Here is a 23676-nt window from a genome sequence, read left to right as displayed (position 1 = left end):
TAAACCCGGTCAGCGGAAGAAGCCATTCAAAAGAACCACTCCGGGTCCGTCCAATTTGGACCGAATACTCGACCGCTCTTGCCAGATACATGGCACCCCCGAAAAGCCAACTAATCACACCAACAGAGATTGTTGGGTATTCAAGCAGGCAGGCAAGCTAATTGCCGAAAACAATGACAAGGGGCTGCATAGCGACGACGAGGAAGAGACCCGGCCGCCGAACAGTAGAGGACAGAAGGGTTTTCCCCCGCAAGTGCAGACGGTAAACATGATATACGCAACCCACATACCCAAGAGGGAGCGGAAGCGTGCACTTCAGGACGTATATGCGATGGAGCCAGTCGCCCCGAAGTTCAATCCATGGTCCTCTTGCCCGATCACTTTCGATCGAAGGGACCACCCCACCAGTATCCTCCATGGCGGATTCGCCGCATTGGTCTTAGACCCAATCATCGATGGATTTCACCTCACTAGAGTCCTGATGGACGGCGGCAGCAGCCTGAACCTGCTTTATCAGGATATAGTGCGCAAGATGGGCATAGACCCCTCAAGGATTAAACCTACAAAGACGGCCTTCAAAGGCGTCATACCAGGTGTCGAGGCTAATTGTACAGGCTCGGTCACACTGGAAGTGGTCTTCGGATCCCCGGATAATTTCTGAAGCGAGGAGCTAATCTTCGACATAGTCCCGTTCCGCAGTGGCTATCACGCTCTGCTCGGATGAACCGCGTTTGCAAAATTCAACGCGGTGCCGCATTACGCATACCTCAAGCTCAAGATGTCAGGCCCTCGTGGAGTCATCACGATCAACAGAAACACTAAACGTTCCCTCCGAACGGAGGAACACACAGCGGCTCTCGCGGTAGAAGTATAGAGCAGCCTCTTAAGGCAATTTTCGAGTCCGGCCGTTAAAAGACCGGACATGATTAAACGCGCCCGGAGTAACATACATCAAGACCACCTGGCACGTTCCGAGCACGCGTAGCAATGCGGCCCCAACCCCAGCCCTTGCATGATTGCAAGACAAGCTCTCCGCGTACATCATTACGCTCTGGAAATACCTTGGGCATAGGGGGAGGGGCATGACCACGACAGGCCCAGAGTGCGGCTCAACCACACCAGGGGCTCCCAAGTGTGTCGCTTTTTTTCTTTTCCTTTTTTTATCCACAGGACTCCATTTACCAGAGGCCCTGTCCGGCAGTAGATTTGCCGAACTCACGATGCAACAGCCAGGGAGGAACAATGGCTACGACGAACACTCAGGTGGTCTCCATTACGAGCATTAAATCTGTTTATTACACCATTCTGCAGCCTACCCCTGGAGGGGGACATGTCTAATAGTCCAAACCCTTGCTTACCGCATTATTTGTATCGTTCTGCACTCATAGCAGAATTCCTTGAATAAACAATGCATCATTTTTTGCTTATAATTGCATTCCTTTTCTTTATATATATATGTTCATTTATGACATCTTGCATCCGTACAATTTGGTACGGCCGAATACACCAGGGGCTTATGTTCCCCGCATTATGGTGTGATAAGTCCGAACACTTTCACAAGTGCGGCACCCCGAACTTATAGCATTATATGCATCAGCTCCGAATCATGTCTTGGGTCAATAGTTGGGTTTGCCCGGCTCCCATGTTTTGGTACCTTACGTTTCGTTCCGTCGGCTAAGGTAGCACTGGGAGAACCACTGCAATTGCGCCCCGGTTGAGCTGGGCGAGCGCCTCAGTGGAGAAAGCTAAAACTGACCGTCATGATAAGGCGAGAGCTGGTCGCTGTTCGAGAGGTCTTTTCGAGTCCTTAAAGACTTATGCTGCTTAGAGCGAGGAACCGACTGTGTCCGGCCATGGCGTGGATAGCGCCCCGAATTCGGTCTTCTGAACACTAGGGGCTTCGCCGAAATTTAAAATTATAGAATTCTATGGCTAAGTGAGAGTGTTCAAGCATTATAAGTCCGGTTGCCTTGTTCATTGTGTTGAGCGCCTCCCTAGATGGACCCAAAAATGGGAACAAGAGCGCTCAAGTTTATCCCGAACACCCCAGCACTCGTGGCATGGGGGCTGAAGCCGACGACTTGCCATCTCTCAGATTTGATAAACGGCCGCACAGAAGGTAATATTTTAAATCAGATAAGCGTTGCTTAGCGCATATGAACAAAGTTTTCAGCGCACAAGATAGCACATTGCGAGTCTACTAAAAAATTACATCTCTGGGGCACTGATCCGCAATCTTGCGGGCACCCTTCAGGACAGTCTTACAGTACATTTCGGGCGTACAATACTCCTTGCCCGCCGGCGGCGCATCCGTCAGAAGCCTCTCAGCATCCAGCCTGCCCCAGTGCACCTTTGCGCGGGCAAGGGCCCGACGGGCACCTTCAATGCAGGCGGAGCGCTTGATGACCTCCACCCAAGGGCACGCATCCACCAGCCACCGCACGAGGCTGAAGTAGCTCCCAGGCATGGCCTCCCCAGGCCACAGCCGGACTATGAGGCCCTTCATGGCCTGCTCGGCTACCTTGTGGAGCTCGACCAGCTGCTTCAGCTGGTCGCTAGGGGGCACCGGATGTCCGGCCTCAGCATACTGAGACCAGAAGACCTTCTCCGTCGAACTCCCCTCCTCGGCTCGGTAGAACGCGGCGGCATCGGATACGCTGCAAGGCAGATCTGCAAACGCTCCTGGAGAGCTCCGAATCCGGGTAAGTAACAGGTAATTTACATTCACATGCTTCCTTTGCATGAAAAATGCCTTACCCGCCGCTATTTTCTTCACCGCCTCAATCTCTTGGAAGGCCTTATGGGCCTCGGCCTTAGCGGCTTTGGAACTTTCAAGAGCCGAGGCAAGCTCGGACTCTCGAGTCTTTGAGTCGCGCTCCAAACTCTCATGCTTTTCCATGAGAGCCTGGAGCTCTTGCCGCACCTCCGCCACCCGCGCCTCCTGCTTCTCTCGCTCCGCTCGTTCCGCGGCCGCATTGCGTTCGGCCGCGGACACGGCCTCCTTCAGGGTCGCCACCTCGTTCGTGGCCCCTGCAGTACCCACGTTATCCTTGTTATTTCTATTGCAACCAAAATCCTTTTCTGTAAGGTACAAATTTAATACGGTGTTCCTCACCTTCTTTGTCCTCGAGCTGCTTCTTGGCAAGACCGAGCTCGTTCTCGGTCCGCTCGAGGTCCTGCTTCAAAGCACCGACCTCCGCAGTTAATGCGGCAGAGGTCAGCAGCGTAGCCTGCAAACCCATAAAACCCATATTGACATAATTTTTAGTACTCCTTCGTATATCTTTTTTAGATCCTCAGTCCGACTTTTCTTTCCAAACACCGAACCGAGCATCAGGGGCTACTGTCTATGCGGTATTACATTGCATATTTTAAAACTTCTTACCTCAAAGCCTGTTAGAAGGCTGCTGCAGGCTTCGGTCAGCCCGCTCTTGGCGAGCTGAACCTTCTGAATCACCGCACTCATAATAGTGCGGTGTTCTTTCTCGATGGAAGCGCTGTTGAGCGCCTCCAACAAGTTGTCCGGCGCCTCCGGTTGGACGGAGGCTGCCGGTGTCGCGGTCTTGCCCTTCTTACGAAGGGGCCGCCTGCCAGACTCCGGAACCACTGCGGGTTCCGGCATGGAGTCCGGCACGAAGTCCGGGAGGTTGCCTTGTGGCACCTCCGGAGCCTCCCCCTCCTGGCGGGTCCCCTCCTGGGATCCCACCTCGGCGTCCTCAGCATCGCGAGGGGTGGAGGCGGTCGGAATGGAATCTACATCCGACGGAGCCAAGGACCCGCTGGATGAAGCGGGAAGATCCTCCTCGGCCGGGCTACAGGTAGTATGCGGCATTACAAGGACACTACGCGGCACAAAATAGAAATTACAAATCACTCAGGAATCCGGACACTTACGATCTTGCCAGGGGCTTGGCCCTTGAGGGCCATTCCTCATCGCCATCGTTGGTGTTGGCGGAGCTGTCCAGAGGAAGGGTCCTTCCCCTCTTGGACCCTTCGGCCTCCCCCGTTGGGGAAGCCTTCCTCTTCCTCTCTCCCCCCTCCTGGGGAGAGTCTTCTTTCTCCTCCTTGCCTTCGGGGGAGGAGTCCGCCTCGGAGTCATCGGATGATGAGTCCGATACAACCTGGCGCTGGGAACTCCTTCGGGTTCCCGTGGCCTTCTTCTTGGCCTTCTTCTCCGGCACCACATAAAGTGCCGGGACTAGCAGCCCCGTTAAACGGGCATCCGCTGGTTCTTCGGGGAGGGGAGCCGGACAGTTAACCTGTCCGGACGTCCTCTGCCAGTCCTGTTAAAGGCATTGGGAATTTTAGATCCCACATAGAGTCAAACTATGAAAGGAATACGTGTCCCATAAAGGATAACTTACCGCACCGGCCGGGAGTTTCATGCTGAATCCGCGATCTTCAGTCGCGGATGCGGGGGCTTCTCCCCCCTTGAACAGCACCCTCCAGGCAGCTTCGTACGTTGTGTCGAAGAGCCCGCTAAGGGTCCGGTGCTGTGCCGGATCGAACTCCCACAAATTGAAGGCCCGTTGTTGGCAGGGAGAATCCGGCGGACGAGCATGACCTGGATCACGTTGACAAGCTTGAGCTTCTTGTTCACCAAGGTCTGGAGACAGGACTGGAGTCCAGTCAGCTCCTCCGAACTGCCCCATAGCAAGCCCTTCTCTTTCCAGGAGGTGAGCTGCATGGGGGAACCAGATCTGAACTCGGGGGCCACAGCCTATTTAGGGTCACGCGGCTCGGTGATGTAGAACCATCCAGATTGCCACCCTTTGATGGTTTCCACAAAGGCGCCCTCGAGCCAGAGGACGTTGGGCATCTTGCCTACCATGGCGCCTCCGCACTCTGCTTGGACGCCCTTCACTACCTTCGGCTTGACATTGAAGGTTTTCAGCCACAAGCCGAAGTGGGGCTGGATGCAGAGGAAGGCCTCACACACGACGATAAACGCCGAGATGTTGAGGATGAAGTTTGGCGCCAGATCGTGGAAATCCAGGCCGTAGTAGTACATGAGACCCCGGACAAAGGGATGAAGTGGGAAGCCCAGTCCGCGGAGGAAGTGGGGAAGGAATACGACCCTCTCATGGGGCCCGGGGGTGGGGATGAGCTGCCCCTTGTCGGGCAGCCGGTGCGCGATGTCGCTGGACAGGTATCCGGCGCCGCGCAACTTCTCGACGTGCTCCTCCGTAACGGAGGAGATCATCCACTTGCCTCCCGCTCCGGACATGGCTGGAGAAGGTTGAGACGAGGTGTGCGGGCTTGGGCTCTGGAGCTCGAGTGCGCGGAGATGGATAAGCAAAGGAGGAAGAAGGCGTAGGTAAAAGAGGTGGATCTTTATCCCCTTATATATGGGCAGACGGAAACTATGCGTCCCCACCAGCCTGGTAAAACTCGCTTATCTCCCAAGCGCCACCATCAATGGCGCGGTTGGGTTACCCACGTCCGTATTGATGAGAATCCCGGAATAAGGGGAACACGATCTCTGCTTCGACAAGGCGTGCCAAGGAAACTGCTTCGCTAAACGCGCTGAGGTGGTATAATAAAAAACGATTCAAGCAAAGGCTTGGTGGTGGCGTGACGTCATGCCACAAAATACGTCAGCAGATTGAACTTGTGCACATATTATTCTCTCTACGGTGGAATGTGGAATTTATTTTGCAGAGCCGGACACTATCCTGGTGTTCACAATCTTCTATGAATTATTCGGAGGAGGATCCCGCCTTGCAATGCCGAACAATATGCGTGCTGGACTCATCGTCATTGAATCCTGGTTCAGGGGCTACTGAGGGAGTCCTGGACTAGGGGGTGTCCGGATAGCCGGACTATCATCGTCAGCCGGACTCCAAGACTATGAAGATACAAGATTGAAGACTTCGTCCCGTGTCCGGATGGGACTTTCCTTGGCGTGGAAGGCAAGCTTGGCGATACGGATATGTAGATCTCCTACCATTGTAACCGACTCTGTGTAACCCTAGCCCTCTCCGATGTCTATATAAACCGGAGGATTTTAGTCCGTAGGACAACAACCATTACAATAATCATACCATAGGCTAGCTTCTAGGGTTTAGCCTCCTTGATCTCGTGGTAGATCCACTCTTGTACTACCCATATCATCAATATCAATCAAGCAGGAGTAGGGTTTTACCTCCATCGAGAGGGCCCGAACCTGGGTAAAAACATCGTGTCCCTTGTCTCCTGTTACCATCCTCCTAGACGCACAGTTCGGGACCCCCTACCCGAGATCCGCCGGTTTTGACACCGACACACAGCATCTACTTCACGACGATAAGCCGCCATGAGGGGATCCTTGGAATCCCACTTGCCTGACACCTGTTGAGCCACGAGATCTGAGTCGCCCAAGCATCTTACCCAACTTAAGTTCATCTCCTTGGCCATCCGGAGACCATGAAGTAAGGCCTCGTACTCAGCTGCATTGTTAGTACATGGAAACATAAGCTGGAGTACATAACAAAATTTGTCACCTCGAGGGGAAGTTAACACCACTCCAGCCCCCGAGCCTTCTAGCTGCCTGGACCCGTCAAAGTGAATCGTCCAATATGTGTTATCTGGCTTCTCCTCAGGTGCCTGTAATTCTGTCCAATCATTGATAAAGTCCACCAAGGCCTGAGACTTAACGGCAGTACGTGACATATACTTCAAATCATGAGGCCCAAGCTCGATGGCCCACTTGGCGACTCGTCCTGTGGCCTCCCTATTCTGGATGATATCTCCTAAAGGGGCAGAACTTACCAAAATTATAGGATGACTTTGAAAGTATTGCTTCAATTTCCGGTTGGCCATAAACACTCCGTAAACGAGTTTCTGCCAATGTGGATACCTTTGTTTAGAGTCAATGAGCACCTCACTGATGTAATAAACCGACCGTTGAACCGGATGCTCCTTGCCAGTTTCCTTACGCTCCACCACGATGGCAACGCTGACGGCTCGTGAATTGGCAGCCATGTATAGCAGCAACGACTCATTATCAATGGGAGCCGCAAGAACCGGTGGTTCAGACAATTGTCTCTTCAAGTCTTCAAAAGCAGCACCAGCGGCCTCACTCCAGACAAAAGTGTCAGTTTTCTTCATCATCTGATACAATGGAAGGGCCTTCTCACCTAACCAGCTTAAAGCGGCAACACGACCCGCCAGTCGCTGAACATCATTGATGCACGCCGACTTAGCCAGAGAGGTAATCGCCTTAATCTTCTTTGGGTTAGCTTCAATGCCTCTGGTTGACACCAGAAAACCTAAGAGCTTGCCCACAGGTACACCAAACACACACTTGGCCGGGTTAAGCATCATCTTGTAAACCCGGAGATTATCAAAGGTCTCTTTCAAGTCAGATATCAAGGTTTCCTTTTCTCTGGACTTCACCACAATGTCATCTACGTAAGCATGAACATTACGCCCAATTTGATCATGCAAACAGCTCTGCACACACCGCTGATAAGTCGCCTGGGCACTTTTGAGTCCAAATGGCATACATACATAACAGAAGGCTCCAAACGGAGTGATGAAAGCCGTATTCTCCTGGTCCTTAACTGCCATTTTGATCTGATGATAACCAGAGTAAGCATCCAAAAAACTCAAACGTTCACAACCCGCCGTAACATCAATGATTTGATCAATACGGGGGAGAGCAAAGGGATCAGCCGAACAAGCCTTGTTTAAGTCCGTGTAATCCACACACATCCGCCAAGTGTCGTTCTTCTTAAGCACTAACACCGGGTTAGCCAACCACTCCGGGTGAAAAACTTCAACAATAAACCCGGCCTCTAAGAGCCGGGCGATCTCTTCCCCAATAGATTTCCGTCTCTCTTTGTTGAACCGTCGGAGAAACTGCCTGACCGGCTTATACTTTGGATCAATATTGAGAGTCTGCTCAGCGAGTTCCCTCGGTACACCCGGCATGTCAGAAGGTTTCCATGCAAAGATGTCCCGGTTCCCACGGATGAACTTGATGAGCGCGCTTTCCTATTTAGGATCCAGATTGGCATTGATACTGAACTGCTTAGAGGCATCTCCTGGGGTAAAGTCAACAAGCTTTGTCTCAGCGGCCGATTTAAACTTCAATGTCGGGTCATGCTCTGTAGTTGGTTTCTTGAGGGAGGTCATATCCGCTGGGTCAACATTGTCTTGATAAAATTTGAGCTCCTCCTCAGCACAGGCAGACTCAGCGTAAGCCACGTCGCCTTCTTCACATTCCAAAGCCACCTTTTGACTCCCATGCACAGTGATGGTGCCCTTGTAACCCAGCATCTTGAGCTGTAATTAAACGTAACATGGCAGTGCCATGAATTTAGCATAAGCCGGTCCCCCAAACAGAGCGTGATATGGACTCCTGATTTTAACCACTTCAAACGTCAATTTCTCAGCCCTGGAGTCGTACTCATCTCCAAAGGCCACCTCCAATTCAATCTTACCAACTGGGTAAGCCGACTTACCCGGAACCACCCCATGGAAAACAGTGTTGGATGTTCTCAAATTCTTCTCAGTCAACCCCATGCGCTGAAAGGTCTCGTAGTAGAGGATATTGATGCTTCTACCGCCGTCCATGAGTACCTTAGTGAATTTATATCCACCAACCTGGGGTGCTACCACCAAGGCTAATTGACCCGGATTATCGACCCATGGAGGGTGATCCTCTCTGCTCCATATAATGGGCTGTTCTAACCACCTCAAATAACGAGGAATTGCCGGCTCAACAGAATTGACAACCCTCTTATGAACCTTCTGGTCACGTTTACATAAGCTAGTGGTAAATACGTGATACTGCCCACCACTCAACTGCTTCGGATGGCTTTGATAACCTGTCTGCTGCTGCTGTTGCCCTCCTTGACCAGACTGCTACTGACTATTACCGTCTGGATGCCCCTGAAAGCCAGAATTTGAACCACCGCCCGGGCCGTGAAAACCGCCAGCCCCTGAGCCGCCGCCAGATCCATGACTGCCATCAAAGGTGTTGGAATTCTTAAATGCCTTCATGATCGCGCAATCCTTCCATAGGTGTGTGGCGGGGCGCTCCCGGGTACCGTGTCTCGGGCAGGGCTCATTGAGTAGCTGCTCAAGAGATGGGCCTGACCCGCCGGATCAAGGCGGCTTACCCTTACGTCTCTAATTGTTACCTTGCGTATTGGCATTGGCCACAAACTCCGGGTTACCGTCCGCCTTACGCTTATTGCCGCTTTGATTCCCCAGGTTATGCTGTTGACCCTTTCCATTGCCGTTCCTTTTTTCCTTCCCTGTCTTCTCATCGTCAGACACGGGATCCTTAGTACTATCAGAATTGGCATATTTAACTAAAGCCGCCATCAGCGTACCCATATCCTTGCAGTCACGTTTAAGGCGCCCCAGTTTCTGCCTCAGCGGCTCAAAGATGCAATTCTTCTCCAACATAAGGACTGCAGAGCCAGCATCCATCTTGCCAGATGAATGAATTATCTCCTTAACCCGGTGTACCCAATGGGTGGTGGATTCACCCTCCCCCTGCTTACAATTCGTCAAGTCCACAATCGACATAGATTGCTTACAGGTGTCTTTGAAGTTCTGGATGAAATGGGCCTTTAACTCTTCCCATGAACCAATGGAATTGGGTGGCAAACCTTTTAACCAAGACCAGGCCGTTCCATCTAACATCATGGTGAAATATTTAGCCATTGCTGCGTCACTGACTTCAAACAGCTCCATGGCCATCTCATAACTCTCGATCCATGCTCCGGGCTGTAAGTCGGCCGTGTAATTCAGCACCTTTCGAGGTCCCTTGAAGTCCTTGGGCAAACGTACGTTGCGCAAAGCCGGTACCAGACAAGGAACACCACTGGTTCTAGTGGCTACTCCTGCCTCAACAGAAGTTGTTGGATACTCTGGGATATCCTGATGAGCCGCCTGTTGAGCCGTCAGCTGAGCCGCCCGCTCGTTCTCCTGACATATTCGGTCTTGCACCGGGTTATAGCCACCGTGTTGGTTACAGCGTTGGGCATTGCTTGACAAAGCTTCGGACTCCATGTGCCTGCTGTAACTCGGGCTCCGGTTCTGACGAGGCGGTGCTAACCAAGGCGGGGGAGTTGAATGAATCCTGTCTCTGCTGTAAGAATAAGTCTCTTGCTAAGCCAGGGCCGCCTGGAGAAGCTCTCTGACCCTTCGGGTCTCCACCGCTGTCGGGTCATCACCATCCATGGGCAGAGCCGCCAAGCGCGCCGAAGCCGCGATTAAGTTCTCCATGGGGTTAGAAAAGTGGCCCTCCGGTACCGGCACATAACGCGGTGGTGCCATGCTCACATGAGGAGGTGGCATCTCTCGAGGCTGAGCCGGTCCTCCTGCTCCGGCTGTCATAAACTGATTGGCATCTGGCGGGTTACTTGGGCCGGCTCCGGGTGTAGCGAAAAGAACCCTAGGGTCGTAATTCGGAGGTAAACGGGATTGGGTTTTCTGGTGTCTCCTCCTTATTACCTCATTGGATGCGTTTAAGCTCATCGTGAGCTGGTAAGATTCTGACTGCAACCGCTATGCCCGGGTGTCGAGAGCCGCCCGCTCTGTAGCTACTCCAGTATCCTCAGCTGCCAAGGCCTCCTTGGCCTGAGCTATCTCCTCACGCACCCGTGCCACCTCCGCGTCATGCTCATCTTTGTTCGCAGGGATAACCGTGGCGGTTAACAGGGCCGTAAGTTTGTCCATGAGGTCTATCAGCACCTGAGCCGGCGGGCGCACAGGGCCACCTGCCCCGCCTGTCCCTATTCCGGATGTTATTGCTACAGCAGCCGTAGAGTTAGAGCCGGGCTGAGTTCCAACCATGAAGATTCCTGCCCATCTTGGCGGCTCATAGGGGTCCAGAATACTGATGCCATCGAAACAGCCCCCGAGCACGCCGTCTTGCACCTGATACAACGAATCTATTGAGCCGGCGGACGAATCATCGTCTGAGAGGACGACTGTCTCACCCCTATCTTCAGATCCTTTAGAAAGTTCTTCTCCGTGGATGCAGCCCACGAAGCACGCTTCATAACAGGTTGAGTCCGGGTCTTCCTCGCATGCTGAGCCGTCTCGACGAGGTCGGTGCAGTTGTACGGCTCAGGGCCCGGCTCACCGATCCGGCCGATGAAGACGTGGATTCCGCCGAAGGGGACCCGGTATCCATACTCAATTGAGCCGGCGCCGGGACCCCAGCCTTCATCGTCGATGTAGATCTTGTCGCGATGACTCTTGGTCATCCGGCCCACTACGTATCCCTTGAGCCCTTCGAAGTTGCCCTTCAAGAACTCAAATCCATCGTGCGCTGGCCCCACGGTGGGCGCCAACTGTCATGGAATTGTCACGTCAGATGTCCTCGTGAAAGGACTTAGTTGTGGAGCCATCGCAACTAGGAATCTTGAAGGGGTTAATCGGGAAAAAGGACACGAGAGGTTTTATACTAGTTCGGCCCCTTACGGTGAAGGTAAGGCCTACGTCTAGTTGGGTTGGTATTGATGTTTCGATGACCAGGGAGCGAGATACGCTATGCCCGGCTCTCGATGAGATGTTTCTTGCCTTAAGCCGTCAGCAGGTCGTCCCCTTATATACACGGGTTGACGCCCCGTGGCTTACAGAGTCCCGGCCGGCTTATAAACAGTGTCCGGCTCGGTGACTAGGTAAATCTACCTTATGATACAAGTCATGCTATTATGGCGGTTTACTACAACGGGCCTTAAGTCGCCTGTGGGCCTTAAGCCCCTTATTGAATCACCATCTTCATGCTTGGTCTTGGGCTTCTCTCTGGTGAGTCTTCTTTGCGTAACCCGGCCCCTCCTGGGTGGCTTACACAAATAGTTATATCCCCAACAAAATCCTTGTGAGATCTAATTTTCCAAGTGAGTTGAGATGACAAATTATTTACTCTGTGTTGAACTCGGTCGCACCGATCAAGACCTTATGTGACTCCGTCAATTCGGCGTCACTGACGAAAACCAATCGACGTCACCATTTTCAATTCTAAGAAAATGTTTTAACATTTTTACAGCCTATCTTTTTCAGCTCCACTCAATGATTCTTTTCTCTACAAGCATCATGAATTACCTACTACTTTGTAGTGTCTCTCAAGGACCACACCTACTTGACTCATACTCCAGAAGTGCCCTTCTTGGAAATTGATGTTAAAGGGGGAGAGAGAGCACATCAAAGCTTATCATATGAGCACATCTAAGCTCTTCCAGATGCTAGTAAAACAAAGAGGAGAGAAGTCACATGTCTTTTAGAGGGGAAAGACATGTCAACATACTTGATCTTAGTTATTGTTATTGCATATCATTGTTGCTCTAACTGTGGTTAATATTATCCTTTCTTGCTCTGAATTTCTCTTACCCTACTTTCTCCCATTATCCAATATTAGATTCAGGGGGAGAAAATGTCCATATCTAGGGGAAGAAAAATCTTTGGAATTCATTGCATATCTTTAAAATCTTTGGGGACGTGTCAGTATCTAAATAGAGTACCTAGTACTCACCCATTACATGTCATCCCAGTCTTGGTACTATTGTGGTTTCTGAAATTGCTTTATCTAGAGTGTTCTTGTGTCATCTAACCTTGTTTTCTCAAGTCCACTTCTTCTAAAGCCAGCCCAAGACCACAAGGTAAGTATATGCATCATACTCATGTGCATGATGTTCTCTTGCTGATGTGCATATTGTTTGCAAGAAAGATTCATGAACATGGAGGTACACTTCCTATACACATCATTTGCTCTGGTGCATATAGCCAAGATAGATGTAACTCATAGCTTGCTTTGTCATGTTTATGCATTCACATGTTCTTATATTCTATTTTTACATGATTGCATACATGTAGGGGGGCCTATGCATGTTACGTATCTTTCCAAAGCTTTACTGAATACCATGTATATCTTTAATCCTAAGCTTTGATGTATGTTATCATTAATTACCAAAAAGGGGAAGATTGAAAGCTGAAGTGCTCCCTGGGTGATTTTGGTAATTAATGTCAACATATCTCTTGTTGGACTAATACTTTTATCTAGTATATTTCAGATGAGTTCAACAATGGCATGGTAGGGACAAGAGGATGTGGAACCCCCACAAAATGCGAAGGGGCAAAGATTGGCAAAAGCTCAACACTCTTCATTTATATTTTAGTGATCCAAGATCACATTGAGTCCATAGGAATACTATTAAAAGGGGATGAGGTGTTGCTTAATGGTCTACTTGCTCAAAGTGCTTAGTGATATTGCTCCAAAGCCCTCAACCACTTTCTCATTTCCAAATATATATATGTCCAAAACTCAAAGTCAAACTCGGCCCCACCGAAATGATCCACCCGGCGCCACCGAGTTCATTTGACATAGCCACTGCCAGAAACCCTAGCAATTCGGTTCCACCGATATGGATCTCGGTCTCACCAAGATGGCCCTGCAAACTCTCTGTTTCCTTTCGTAATATTTCGATCTCACCGAAATGACCGATCGGTACCACCGAGTTTGCTTGACCAACTCTCTGTTTGCTCTTGGTTGAAATCGATCTCACCGAGTTCAAGCAATCGGCTTCACCGAGATGAGGTTTTGCCCTAGCCCTAGCACATCGGTCACACCAAGTTGTTCTAGTCGGTCCCACCGAGATTCCTAACACTCACATTTTAAACTGAATCGGTCTCACCGAGTTCTTCTATTCGGACTGACTAAGTTGGGTGAAATGTGTATAACGGTTGGAGTTGTGTGGAGGCTACATATACCCCGCCACCCCCTTCTCCATTTGTGAGAGAGCCATCAGAACGTACCTACATTTCCATTCCTCATTTTCTGAGAGAGAACCACCTAGTCATGTGTTGAGACCAAGATATTTCCTACCACAAGAATCTTGATCTCTAGCCTTCCTCAAGTTGCTTTCCACTCAAATCATCTTTCCACCATAGCAAATCTGTGAGAGAGAGTTGAGTGTTGGGGAGACTATCATTTGAAACACAAGAGCAAGGAGTTCATCATCTTGGAGAGTGGTGTCTCCTAGATTGGTTCGGTGTCGCCTGGGAGCCTCCTACAAGATTGTGGAGTTGAACCAAGAAGTTTGTAAGGGCAAGGAGATCGCCTACTTCATGAAGATCTACTCGAGTGAGGCAAGTCCTTCGTGGGCGATGGCCATGGTGGGATAGACAAGGTTGCTTATTCGTGGACCCTTCGTGGGTGGAGCCCTCCGTGGACTCGCGCAACTGTTACCCTTGATGGGTTGAAGTCTCCATCAACGTGGATGTACGATAGCACCACCTATCCAAACCACGCCAAAAATGTCCGTGTCTTCATTGTGTTTGCACACTCCAATTCCATCCCTTTACTTTCTTGCAATCAGCATGCTTTACTCTTTCCGTTGCTCATACTCTTGCCATGCTTGCTTGAAATGTATTGTGAATGCTTAAACTTGTGTTAAAACTCCACGTCAACTTGAAGAACTTAAAAATTGCCACTTGTTGAGGGTCTAATCACCCCCCCTAGACCCCTATTCTCGATCCTTTCACCGTCTCGTCTTCTTGAGCAAGACAGAAACCCTTGACAAACTCCAAATAACACCTAAAAAGGAAGCAGGAGCCTCCCGCTGGCAAGGGCCGGGATCCACCATGCCTCCATGGCCCTAAGGTCCCAGGATACAAGGCAGATCGGCGCCAGCGTGGCAGTAGACACGGAAACCCTATTCATTGGGTGCTCTTGTGAGGAGGAGAAGCAAAAGGGTACGTACTATGTATCACGGACACGATTGGTGTTGAACCTATGCCCCCGTTGCAACCCACGGGTAATTAGCTAGCAGGTGAAAATTTGGTATTACTCCCACCTAATAATTCGATGTTGTGTCAAATTTACTGTTTTGCAAGAATATTCTTTCATTTTAAAAAATCTTAAAACTAATTTCAAGTTGTATTTTGCTTTGAAAAAGAATCAAATTCGTTCTACAAGGATCGAGAGGGAGTAACAAGTTACTACCATGCAAAAGTAAATTAAGATTGGAACCTCGGTTTGGTGCAAGAATTGTTATTACTTGGACCAGTTGATGGTTTGGTGCAATAGTGTGACTAATCTTACTTGGAAAAGGTAAAAGAAACGGTATGCCAACAAAATTACCATTTTACAAGAATATTCGTCAATTTTGGAAGAATATTCGTCCATATTTTAATCAGAAAACCAATTTCAAGTTGTATTTTGCTTTAACAAACCAAATTCATTCTGCAAAAGATGGATTAATAAGTTATCCTGAAAATTGAATTAAAGACTGGAGACTTGGTTGTATGGTACGTGTGGAATTGTTGTTAGACTTTTTGTTACCTTTGCATCCGTATGGAAGGTAAGGATTTCCTTGGTACCCTTTCTTGCATTTGCAGAAGTAGCCTCGTCCAATAGACGAGTCGACGCACACGCTGTCGTTGCCGACGCACGCATAGGACTCCGGCTTCGCGCGTGCTGACTCGCACGTCTCCCCTTGCAGCGTCCCAATAGCCCAGTCCACCACCAGCGGCGCCTGCCCGCCGTAGGCGTCGACGAACGCCGACGAGGAAAGGTAGGCGGATGAGAAGGTGAAGTTGGACGCCTCAACCAGCGCCGCGTAGCTGCAGCGGCGGGTGCTCAAGCTCTTGTCAAACCACACCCGGTAGTTCTCCAGCCCCTTGGGGATCGCCGTCCGGCAGCAGCCGATCCCCTCGCAGGAGCCGTTGGTCAGCAGCGAGAGGTTGCCGTCCTTGCACGTGGCTCCGCACACGGCCGTGTACGATGTGCTGTTGTTCGTGTCGCCGATGTAGGCGAGCGTCTTGCACCCGAGCACGGTGAACTTATTGGCGGTGTCGGAGAGCCGGAAGATGGAGCCCTCCAGGTCCATGTTCGACGGCGGGCTGTTGACCTTCATTTCCCCGGCGGTGGCGTTGTAGCAGTAGGAGGAGATGTTGTTCAGCCACCGGACCTGGCCGTGCTCCAGCGAGATCTCCAGCACCTCCTGGTTGATGTAATATAGCCTCTTGCCACGGCCCCCTCTGTCTAGGCAGCGTAGCTTGAAGCCTTGCCGGCGGTCAGAAAGTTGGCAGCCATCCTCGAGGTCGATGCCAAACGGGTAAGGGATCTCCAGTCCACCGCACTCCCTCGTGCAGTTGCCTGGTGGCACCAAAGCTCCAGCATCACTGAGGCAGAACGCCGTCAGTGCTACGATGAACCCTACAGCGGGTGCTAATTTGTTGAAAGCCATGCTGAATGGTAAGGCCACAATTTGCAGCAGCTTTCGTGATTATATAGATAGATTCACATATTGAAGGTAGGGTAGGTGGGAATTGGACTGGTTCGTCTTGTTATCCTTCCATGCTGTTTCGTGTTTCCTATCAAGAAAAGGCAGAAGGAGAATAGTCCATGCAGCTGTTCTATGGAAAACGCGGTGTGACATACAGTATTTGATGAGAAACATGCACCAAGTGTACATCCTAAACAGTGCAGTGTGTTGGTGCTGTGGTAAGTTTATTTATTCCATCTATAATGGAGCCGTGTTATCTTTGTTACTGGGCTACATCGCGAAAGAATTTTTTTTAAAAAAGGGGAGATCCCCGGCCTCTGCATCAGAACGATGTATACAGCCACATTTATTAAAAAACAAATAAGTTCAACATAGGTTTTGAAGTCTCAAAATGAACGAACCAAAAAAGCTCACAAAAAGCAGAAGGGTAAAAGTAAAGCCACAACCGGCTGGCAAAAGAAAGATAGAAAAACTAATTGCCTATCCTATTACATGACCGTCATCCAAACCGGTTGAAAATAGCCCGAGCTATCATCTCCCATCCGATAGATCCAGTAACCAAACGCTCCCTGGCCTTCGTCGGAGTGAGTAGCGACCACATACGGATCAACGTTGTGGCTCGGAAGATAACATGCAAAGAATGAGTATTTGTTGTTCTATTAAAAACCAAATTATTTCTGCAGTTCCAGACTGCCCAAAGTAAAGCACATACTCCTACACGAATGTGTCTCGCTGTTTCGGAATCTATCCCGTCAAGCCATGTCCCAAATAACGTGTTGATATTATTCGGAGCAGTAATATTAAAAGCTATATGAACAGTCCGCCATAATTTTGTTGCCATCGGACAGTCCAGAAAGAGGTGTTTGATGGATTCATCCCGGTCACAAAAACTACATCTTGTAGAACCAATCCAGTTGCGTTTTGTCAAGTTGTCCTTAGTTAAAATGACTTGCTTATATACAAACCACATAAAAACTTTAACTCTCAACGGTACTTTGACATTCCAAACATGTTTCGAACTAGGAATAGAGCTAGAGTTGATAACATCCAGATACATGGATTTAACCGTAAACTTTCCATTCCTAGTTAGCTTCCAGCACAACTGGTCTGGTCGTTGAGAGAGCTGCACATCCATCAGTCGTCTCACAAGATGGAGCCAAGCTTCCCAACGGGTTCCGGCAAGTGTTCTCCTGAATTGGATATTAAGAGTAGTGGACTGAAGTACCGTTGCAACGAAAGCGTCTCTTCGTTGAACAATGCTATAAAGGGAAGGATATTGAAGCGCAAGGGGTGTTTTTTGTAGCCATGTATCCTCTCAGAATCTCGTAGAGGTATCGTTTCCGACTATAAACTTTGTCTTGTTGAAAAAGACTGATTTAACTCTCATCAGTACTTTCCAAAAAGGCGAGCCCGTCAGCCTCACTATCACCTGGGACAAAGTTTTGGAATGAAGGTACTTATTACGCAGAATCTGCGCCCACGTGGCCTCTGTCTCTACAGATAGCTTATACAGCCACTTGCTGAGAAGACATCTGTTCTTAACCTCAACATTTTCGATACCTAGACCCCCTCGGTCTTTCGGTCGACAAATAATATCCCATTTAGCGAGTCTATACTTTCTTTTCAGGTCATCACTCTGCCAGAAGAAGCGGGATCGATAAAAGTCCAGTCTTTTCTGAACTCCCACTGGTACCTCGAAAAAAGACAAGAGAAACATAGGCATGCTCGTGAGTACCGAATTAATGAGAATTAATCGCCCCCCATATGACATCAACTTGCCCTTCCAGCAGCTCAGTTTCTTTTCAAATCGATCCTCAATACACTTTCATTCTCTATTTGTTAGCTTACGATGGTGAATTGGTATACCCAAATACGTGAAAGGTAAAGCCCCCAATTCACATCCGGACAATTGTTTGTATGCCTCTTGTTCCTCATTGGCTCTTCCGAAGCAGAACAATTAGCTTTTGTGGAAGTTAATCTTTAACGCGGTCAATTGTTCGAATAAGCATAACAACAGCTTCATGTTTCTTGCTTTTGCCAAGTCATGCTCCATGAAGATGATTGTATCATCGGCATACTGTAGGATAGACACACCTCCATCAACTAGATGAGGTACCAGGCCATCTACTTGACCAACATCCTTTGCCCTTCCTATTAGAATTGTCAACATGTCGACTACTATGTTGAACAGAATAGGTGGCATTGGATCTCCTTGTTGCAGGCCCTTATGTGTCTGGAAGTAGTGACCTATGTCGTCATTCACTTTAATTCCAACACTCCCTTTTTGCGTGAAAGATTCTACCTGGTGTCTCCAGGCCTGATCAAAACCTTTCATACGCAAGGCCTGTTGCAGAAATGGCCATTTGACTTTATCGTACGCTTTTTCGAAATCCACTTTGAAAACAACCCCGTCTATTTTTTTCGTATGGATTTCATGGAGCGTTTCATGAAGGACCACAACCCTTTCTAGGATGTTTATGTCCGGCATGAAAGCAGTTTGGGACGGCTCTACCACAGAGTGCGCAATCTGCGTGAGTCTATTAGTCCCAACCTTGGTAATTTTTTTGAAACTTACGTTAAGAAGATAGATAGGCCTGAACTGCTCAATTCTTGCGAAAGAAAAGTTTAGGTAGAGAGAAAATGATTCAGGTTCCATCGACATCACCATGTTAGGGCTTCAACGCGGACCACATTCCAAAAGGAATTTAAACAAACCGGGCAAGTTGGATAGTTTTCATTAGAACCATTACATTTTCGACGTATTTCAACTAAACAAAAGTGAATGGCATTTTTTAACTTAGTCTATATGTTTGTAGCCTATTGCGGCCTCCGTGTTCTACATCATGCCTTCCTCATGTCAGCAAACTCACCGGCCATGAGCCACAAGAAGTGAAGTTGCAGGAGAGGCGGAGGGGGGGGGGGTGGTGTGAATTGCAAAAAACCACCACATTTGGGGCTTCATCTGCGGAAAACCACCAGGTCGCTATTTTTTTTTCCAAAATGCACCGCGGATTCAGTAAACATTTTGCAGATAGCACTGAACAGGTGATTTGGCATGGTTGAGGGCGTTTCCGATAGGTGGGCCCCAAATCTGTCGACGTGGCCTAACGGTCGCGCAAACGAAGCCGTTTGTTGTAAACGACGCGGTCGGCTCGCGATGGACAGATCGACCGACCGCGCCCGACGACACCACCCTCTCCCTCCAGATCTAGTCCATGATGATGACGAAACCTGGCGGTGACGACCGCGGTGGTCGAGCTGCTACCGGTGGGGATGCTCCGGGCGGCTGTGAGGGAGATCCACCGGAGTTCTGCGGGAGCTGGCGCCGCCTCATCCCCAACCGTCGGCACCGCCGAAGTTGCTGGAAACGCGGCGGCTACTACGTTCGCCCAGGCGATGAAAGCCAATCCGACGGACATCCACCATTTTGCCTCCTCCTTCGGCGGTGTGGAGTAAGTCATCCTCCTCCTTCTTTCTATTTCCCCCGATTGGCATTCTAGGGTTAGGGTTCTAGGGCTAGGGTTCCATTGTAGCATTGCTGACAGTAATTGCACTATGAATGGTCTGTCACATGATTGCTCAAATCCTCTCTGAGACATGATTGTTGGTGTCACATAAATTAATTTTAACAAGAGTACTTTTACGTGATTGTTGCTGTCATATGTCAGCTGATTGCTCAAATCCTCTCTGCCAAATTATTATTGTTGTTGTCAAATAAATTAATTTTAACTTTAGTATTGTTAATTAACAACAATTATAACTAAAGTGTGAACCTTGTACTTAAGTACTTAACATCAATTTTAACTGAATTTGTAGCTTGGATGATGAAAAATGGGAAGTGAGGTTCCATTTCCTAGAAAAAGATAATTTGGAAAGAACAATCTGTTTATTAGACATAACATTCTGGAATCTCGTTGGCCTAATAGAGGTAGAAGGCTATAGTTCAAGGGATTTTATGTATTATGTCAGAGATCCAGGAGTTGGGGTGTCAGGAATGGAAGAATTAAATGATGATGACAAGGTGGGAGAAATGTTGGATGACATAGCTAGTAAAGGAAAGAATGTTGTTAACATTACAGTTATCAGAAGTGATGCACCTACACCAGCTGATTTGAACATTGGTCATGTTTATGAAGAGCATGTCCTTTGTCTGAAATAGGTGTACCACTTGTTTATGAGGTAGACACTTCAGGAGTTCTTTTCCCCAGTCCAGTGAAGCCCCAACCACAGCCTGTCCAAGTCATGAACACACAGGAGAGCTCTTGTTTGTTGAAGCTAAAGGGCCTAAGTAAACCTGAGTTTGCATTGGACTATGGTTATGAGAGGCATGAGTATTTCATGGAGACAAACCAAGAGCAAGAACACATTGAGCAGATGATGGAGTAGAAGAGAAATGCAGAGATTCAGAAGTTTAGGAGTAATAAGATACAAAGAGAGAAGTACAAGGCAGCAAAAAGAAAACTCCCACAACAGCTTGCTGAAGAGTTCACTGACAGTGAAAGTGAGGATGAAGATCTAGCAGATGAGGACATATTAGCTAGGTTGGATGCAATGAATAGGCATAGAGAAGATCCACTATATCACTTTGAAGGAGACACTGATGTAGAAGAGCTTTATGGACCAGATGAGGAGGAGGGGGAGGATGAAGCAAGAGAGGAAGAGGCAGGATAGTAGGAGCGAGTAGATGAGGGCAGGAGAGGAGGAAGCAGTGTAGGAGGTAGCAGTGTAGGAGGTAGCAACAATACGAGAGGAAGTCAGAGGAGGGGGGAGGGACCAACAACAAGATCTCATGCAAGCTTGGATCAAATCATAGAGCAATACTGGGTACCTTCATCTGATGAGGAGAGCAACCTAGGTGACTTAAGTCAGGAAGAGAATGATGGTGCTCAGCTTCCACCATTTAAGCTACCAAATGGTAGGAAGAGCAGGGCCAAAAAGAATAAAATTAGGGTTTGGTATGATGAGAAGAGGGAAAACCCACAAGAACAATTTGTTAGGAAACTTTGTTTCCTAGATGTCCAGCAGTTCAGGAGGGCACTTCTTACATTTCACATCTCACAAAGCAGAAACTACTCATTTCATAGAAACTGCTCAGATAGAGTTATTGTAGTTTGCAGTACAGATGACTGTCCTTTTTCCGTTGTTGCTTCCCAAATTGCGTATGAGAGGATATTTTGCATAAAGAAATTAAACATGTACCACAATTGTCCTGCTGTAGGAGAGAGCATCAAGTGACTGCAAGGTGGTTGGCACATGAGTGTGAGCAACAATTGAGGCCAGACATAAACACACCAGTGCAGGCAATAATGGACAATTTGAAGAAAAACATGGAATAGAAGTGTCCATTCACATGGCCTACAGGGCAAGGACAATAGCTAAGAATGTTGTACAAGGAGATCAGAGGGCACAATACACAAGGATAAGGGATTACCTCCAAGCTGTACTGGATACCAATCCTGGAAGTAGATGCATTGTTACAACAAAGCAATTGAAGGCCCATCCTAGCATAAATCATAGATTTCATGGCCTGTTCATGTGCCTCAATGCTTGCAAACAAGGCTTCCTAAATGGTTGCAGACCCTTCATAGGTACTTGCATTACTTTGTGTAGTTTCTATCTTTTATGATGTCCTGGTACTAATGTGTTATGTTCTGATTTAGGTGTTGATGGTTGCTTTGTTAAGTTGACAACTAGGCAGCAAATATTGGCTGCAACTGGAAGAGATGATAATAACAACAGCTTTCCAATTGCATTTGCAATTGTTGACAAAGAAGACATTGCCAACTGGTCCTGGTTTCTAACCCAGCTCAAGTATGCTCTTGGTGGTGAGTCAGGGAAGTATGACCCATACACTATCATTTCTGATAGACAACAGGTACCTCATACATCATCATTCTTATATGTACTAAAGTTTCACCATGCTTAGTACTGTCAAATAGTGTCTTGTTATATTATTTTTAAACACTAGTTATTTAAACAGGGCCTTCTTAAAGCCATAAACAATGTCTTCCCAAATTGCCCTCAAATATTCTGCCTTAGACATATTTATCAGAACTTTCAAACATCTAATTGCCCTCAAATAGGGTAATAATTCATCACAAACCAATAATTTATCACAAACCAACCCTTAAATAACACTACAAACTGATCTTAATTAAAAGATTCAACAAACAACATACAAACCAAGGTTTAGTGCTACAGAATTGATAGAGTTCACCACAGTCAAAGTTAACACATTACAAGCTTTACTCCAAAGCTATTACAAAAGACAATGACCCACATGGTCAGACAACAACTCAACTTAGTCTTCATCACAAATAACCTTAATCTGGTGAAGCTTCCTCTTGTTACTATCACCTGCTGTCTTGAGCTCAAAAATGTAGGAAGCAAGAGTATTCTTCTCCATGGTCAACTTCTCCTTCTCTTTCATCAGCTCTGCAATTCAATTATCCACCTGATCCTTCTCTTTCTTCAAGGCATCCTTCTCTTTCTTCAGGTCAGCATAGCAAATCTCCAAAGTCCTCTTATCAGAGCTCATCTTTTCCTTCTCTTTAAGATGATTGAACTTCAAATTCCTAATGACATTGGCTTGAGCTACATGAATTAACTTTAACTAGTCAACAACAACCTTCCATTTTTTTGATCTCAACATCCTTTGCCATGTTGCTTTCCACACTGATTGTAATGTTCTCAGCATCATTCATCTGATTTACCTCAGGTAGGTTATCCTGTGAATCCAGGAGGTTGTTCACATCTTTAACAAGCTTCTCATATGTCTCCTGCAACTCTTTTTTCTGCTGCGTGAGACTGTGTACAGTACATGAATGCTCCAGGCATGCGATCCTATTGTTATGCTGGCTTTCCTCATACATAAGCCACAACTTGTGAAGAGCATTCTGCAGATAATCTAGCCACTGCACTAATCCGCAATTATTATCACCCCGCAACAGAAAAAATCAGTTCAAATTTTAACTCATTAGTTACAGATTCAGTTAATGTACCTTATGCAATGAAGTTACAGAAAAATCTAGTTAAGTTAATGTACTAGATTTAGTTAAGTTAATCTACCAGATTTAGTTAATGAAGAGTTACTATGAACCCTAGAACTACGAACAGTAGCTATGAACCCTAGAACCATCCACAGTAACTATGATCCCTAGAACATGAACAATACCTATGAACCCTAGATGATGAATTGGAATGTTGCAAAGCTACAACTTCATACTTACTTCAGTTGCACAGGCAATGAACCTCCTCCCAGTGCTTATCCCCTCAAATGCAACACATTTCCTCCCTGGATTCCCATGCTCACACATCACCATCAAGTTGTCAGCAACACCCTCAAACAATGGGTCATGAATTGTAGCTGGGATCTAGGCAATCCAACACAAACTTGTTCAAATCTAGCAGAACTAGTAGAACCCTAGAACACAAATGAGCGGCG

At 48.0% G+C, this 23676-nt stretch overlaps 1 protein-coding gene across 1 annotated transcript in view; it reads right to left on the bottom strand.

The window, feature by feature from the left end:
• Positions 1-16193, bottom strand: part of LOC123039149 (wall-associated receptor kinase 4-like) — a 34796-nt gene extending 18603 nt beyond the window's left edge. The window contains exon 1 of the mRNA XM_044462426.1: positions 15287-16193. Within this exon, the coding sequence (XP_044318361.1) occupies positions 15287-16193 (907 nt within the window). The remainder of the gene's footprint in view (positions 1-15286) is intronic.
• Positions 16194-23676: the final 7483 nt, after the last annotated feature.

This window comes from Triticum aestivum, chromosome 2B (genome assembly GCF_018294505.1).
Source record: "Triticum aestivum cultivar Chinese Spring chromosome 2B, IWGSC CS RefSeq v2.1, whole genome shotgun sequence".
Taxonomy (NCBI): domain Eukaryota; kingdom Viridiplantae; phylum Streptophyta; class Magnoliopsida; order Poales; family Poaceae; genus Triticum; species Triticum aestivum.
The sequence above is the reverse complement of the archived record's forward strand: the minus strand, read 5'-3'. Positions and strand labels throughout refer to the sequence as shown.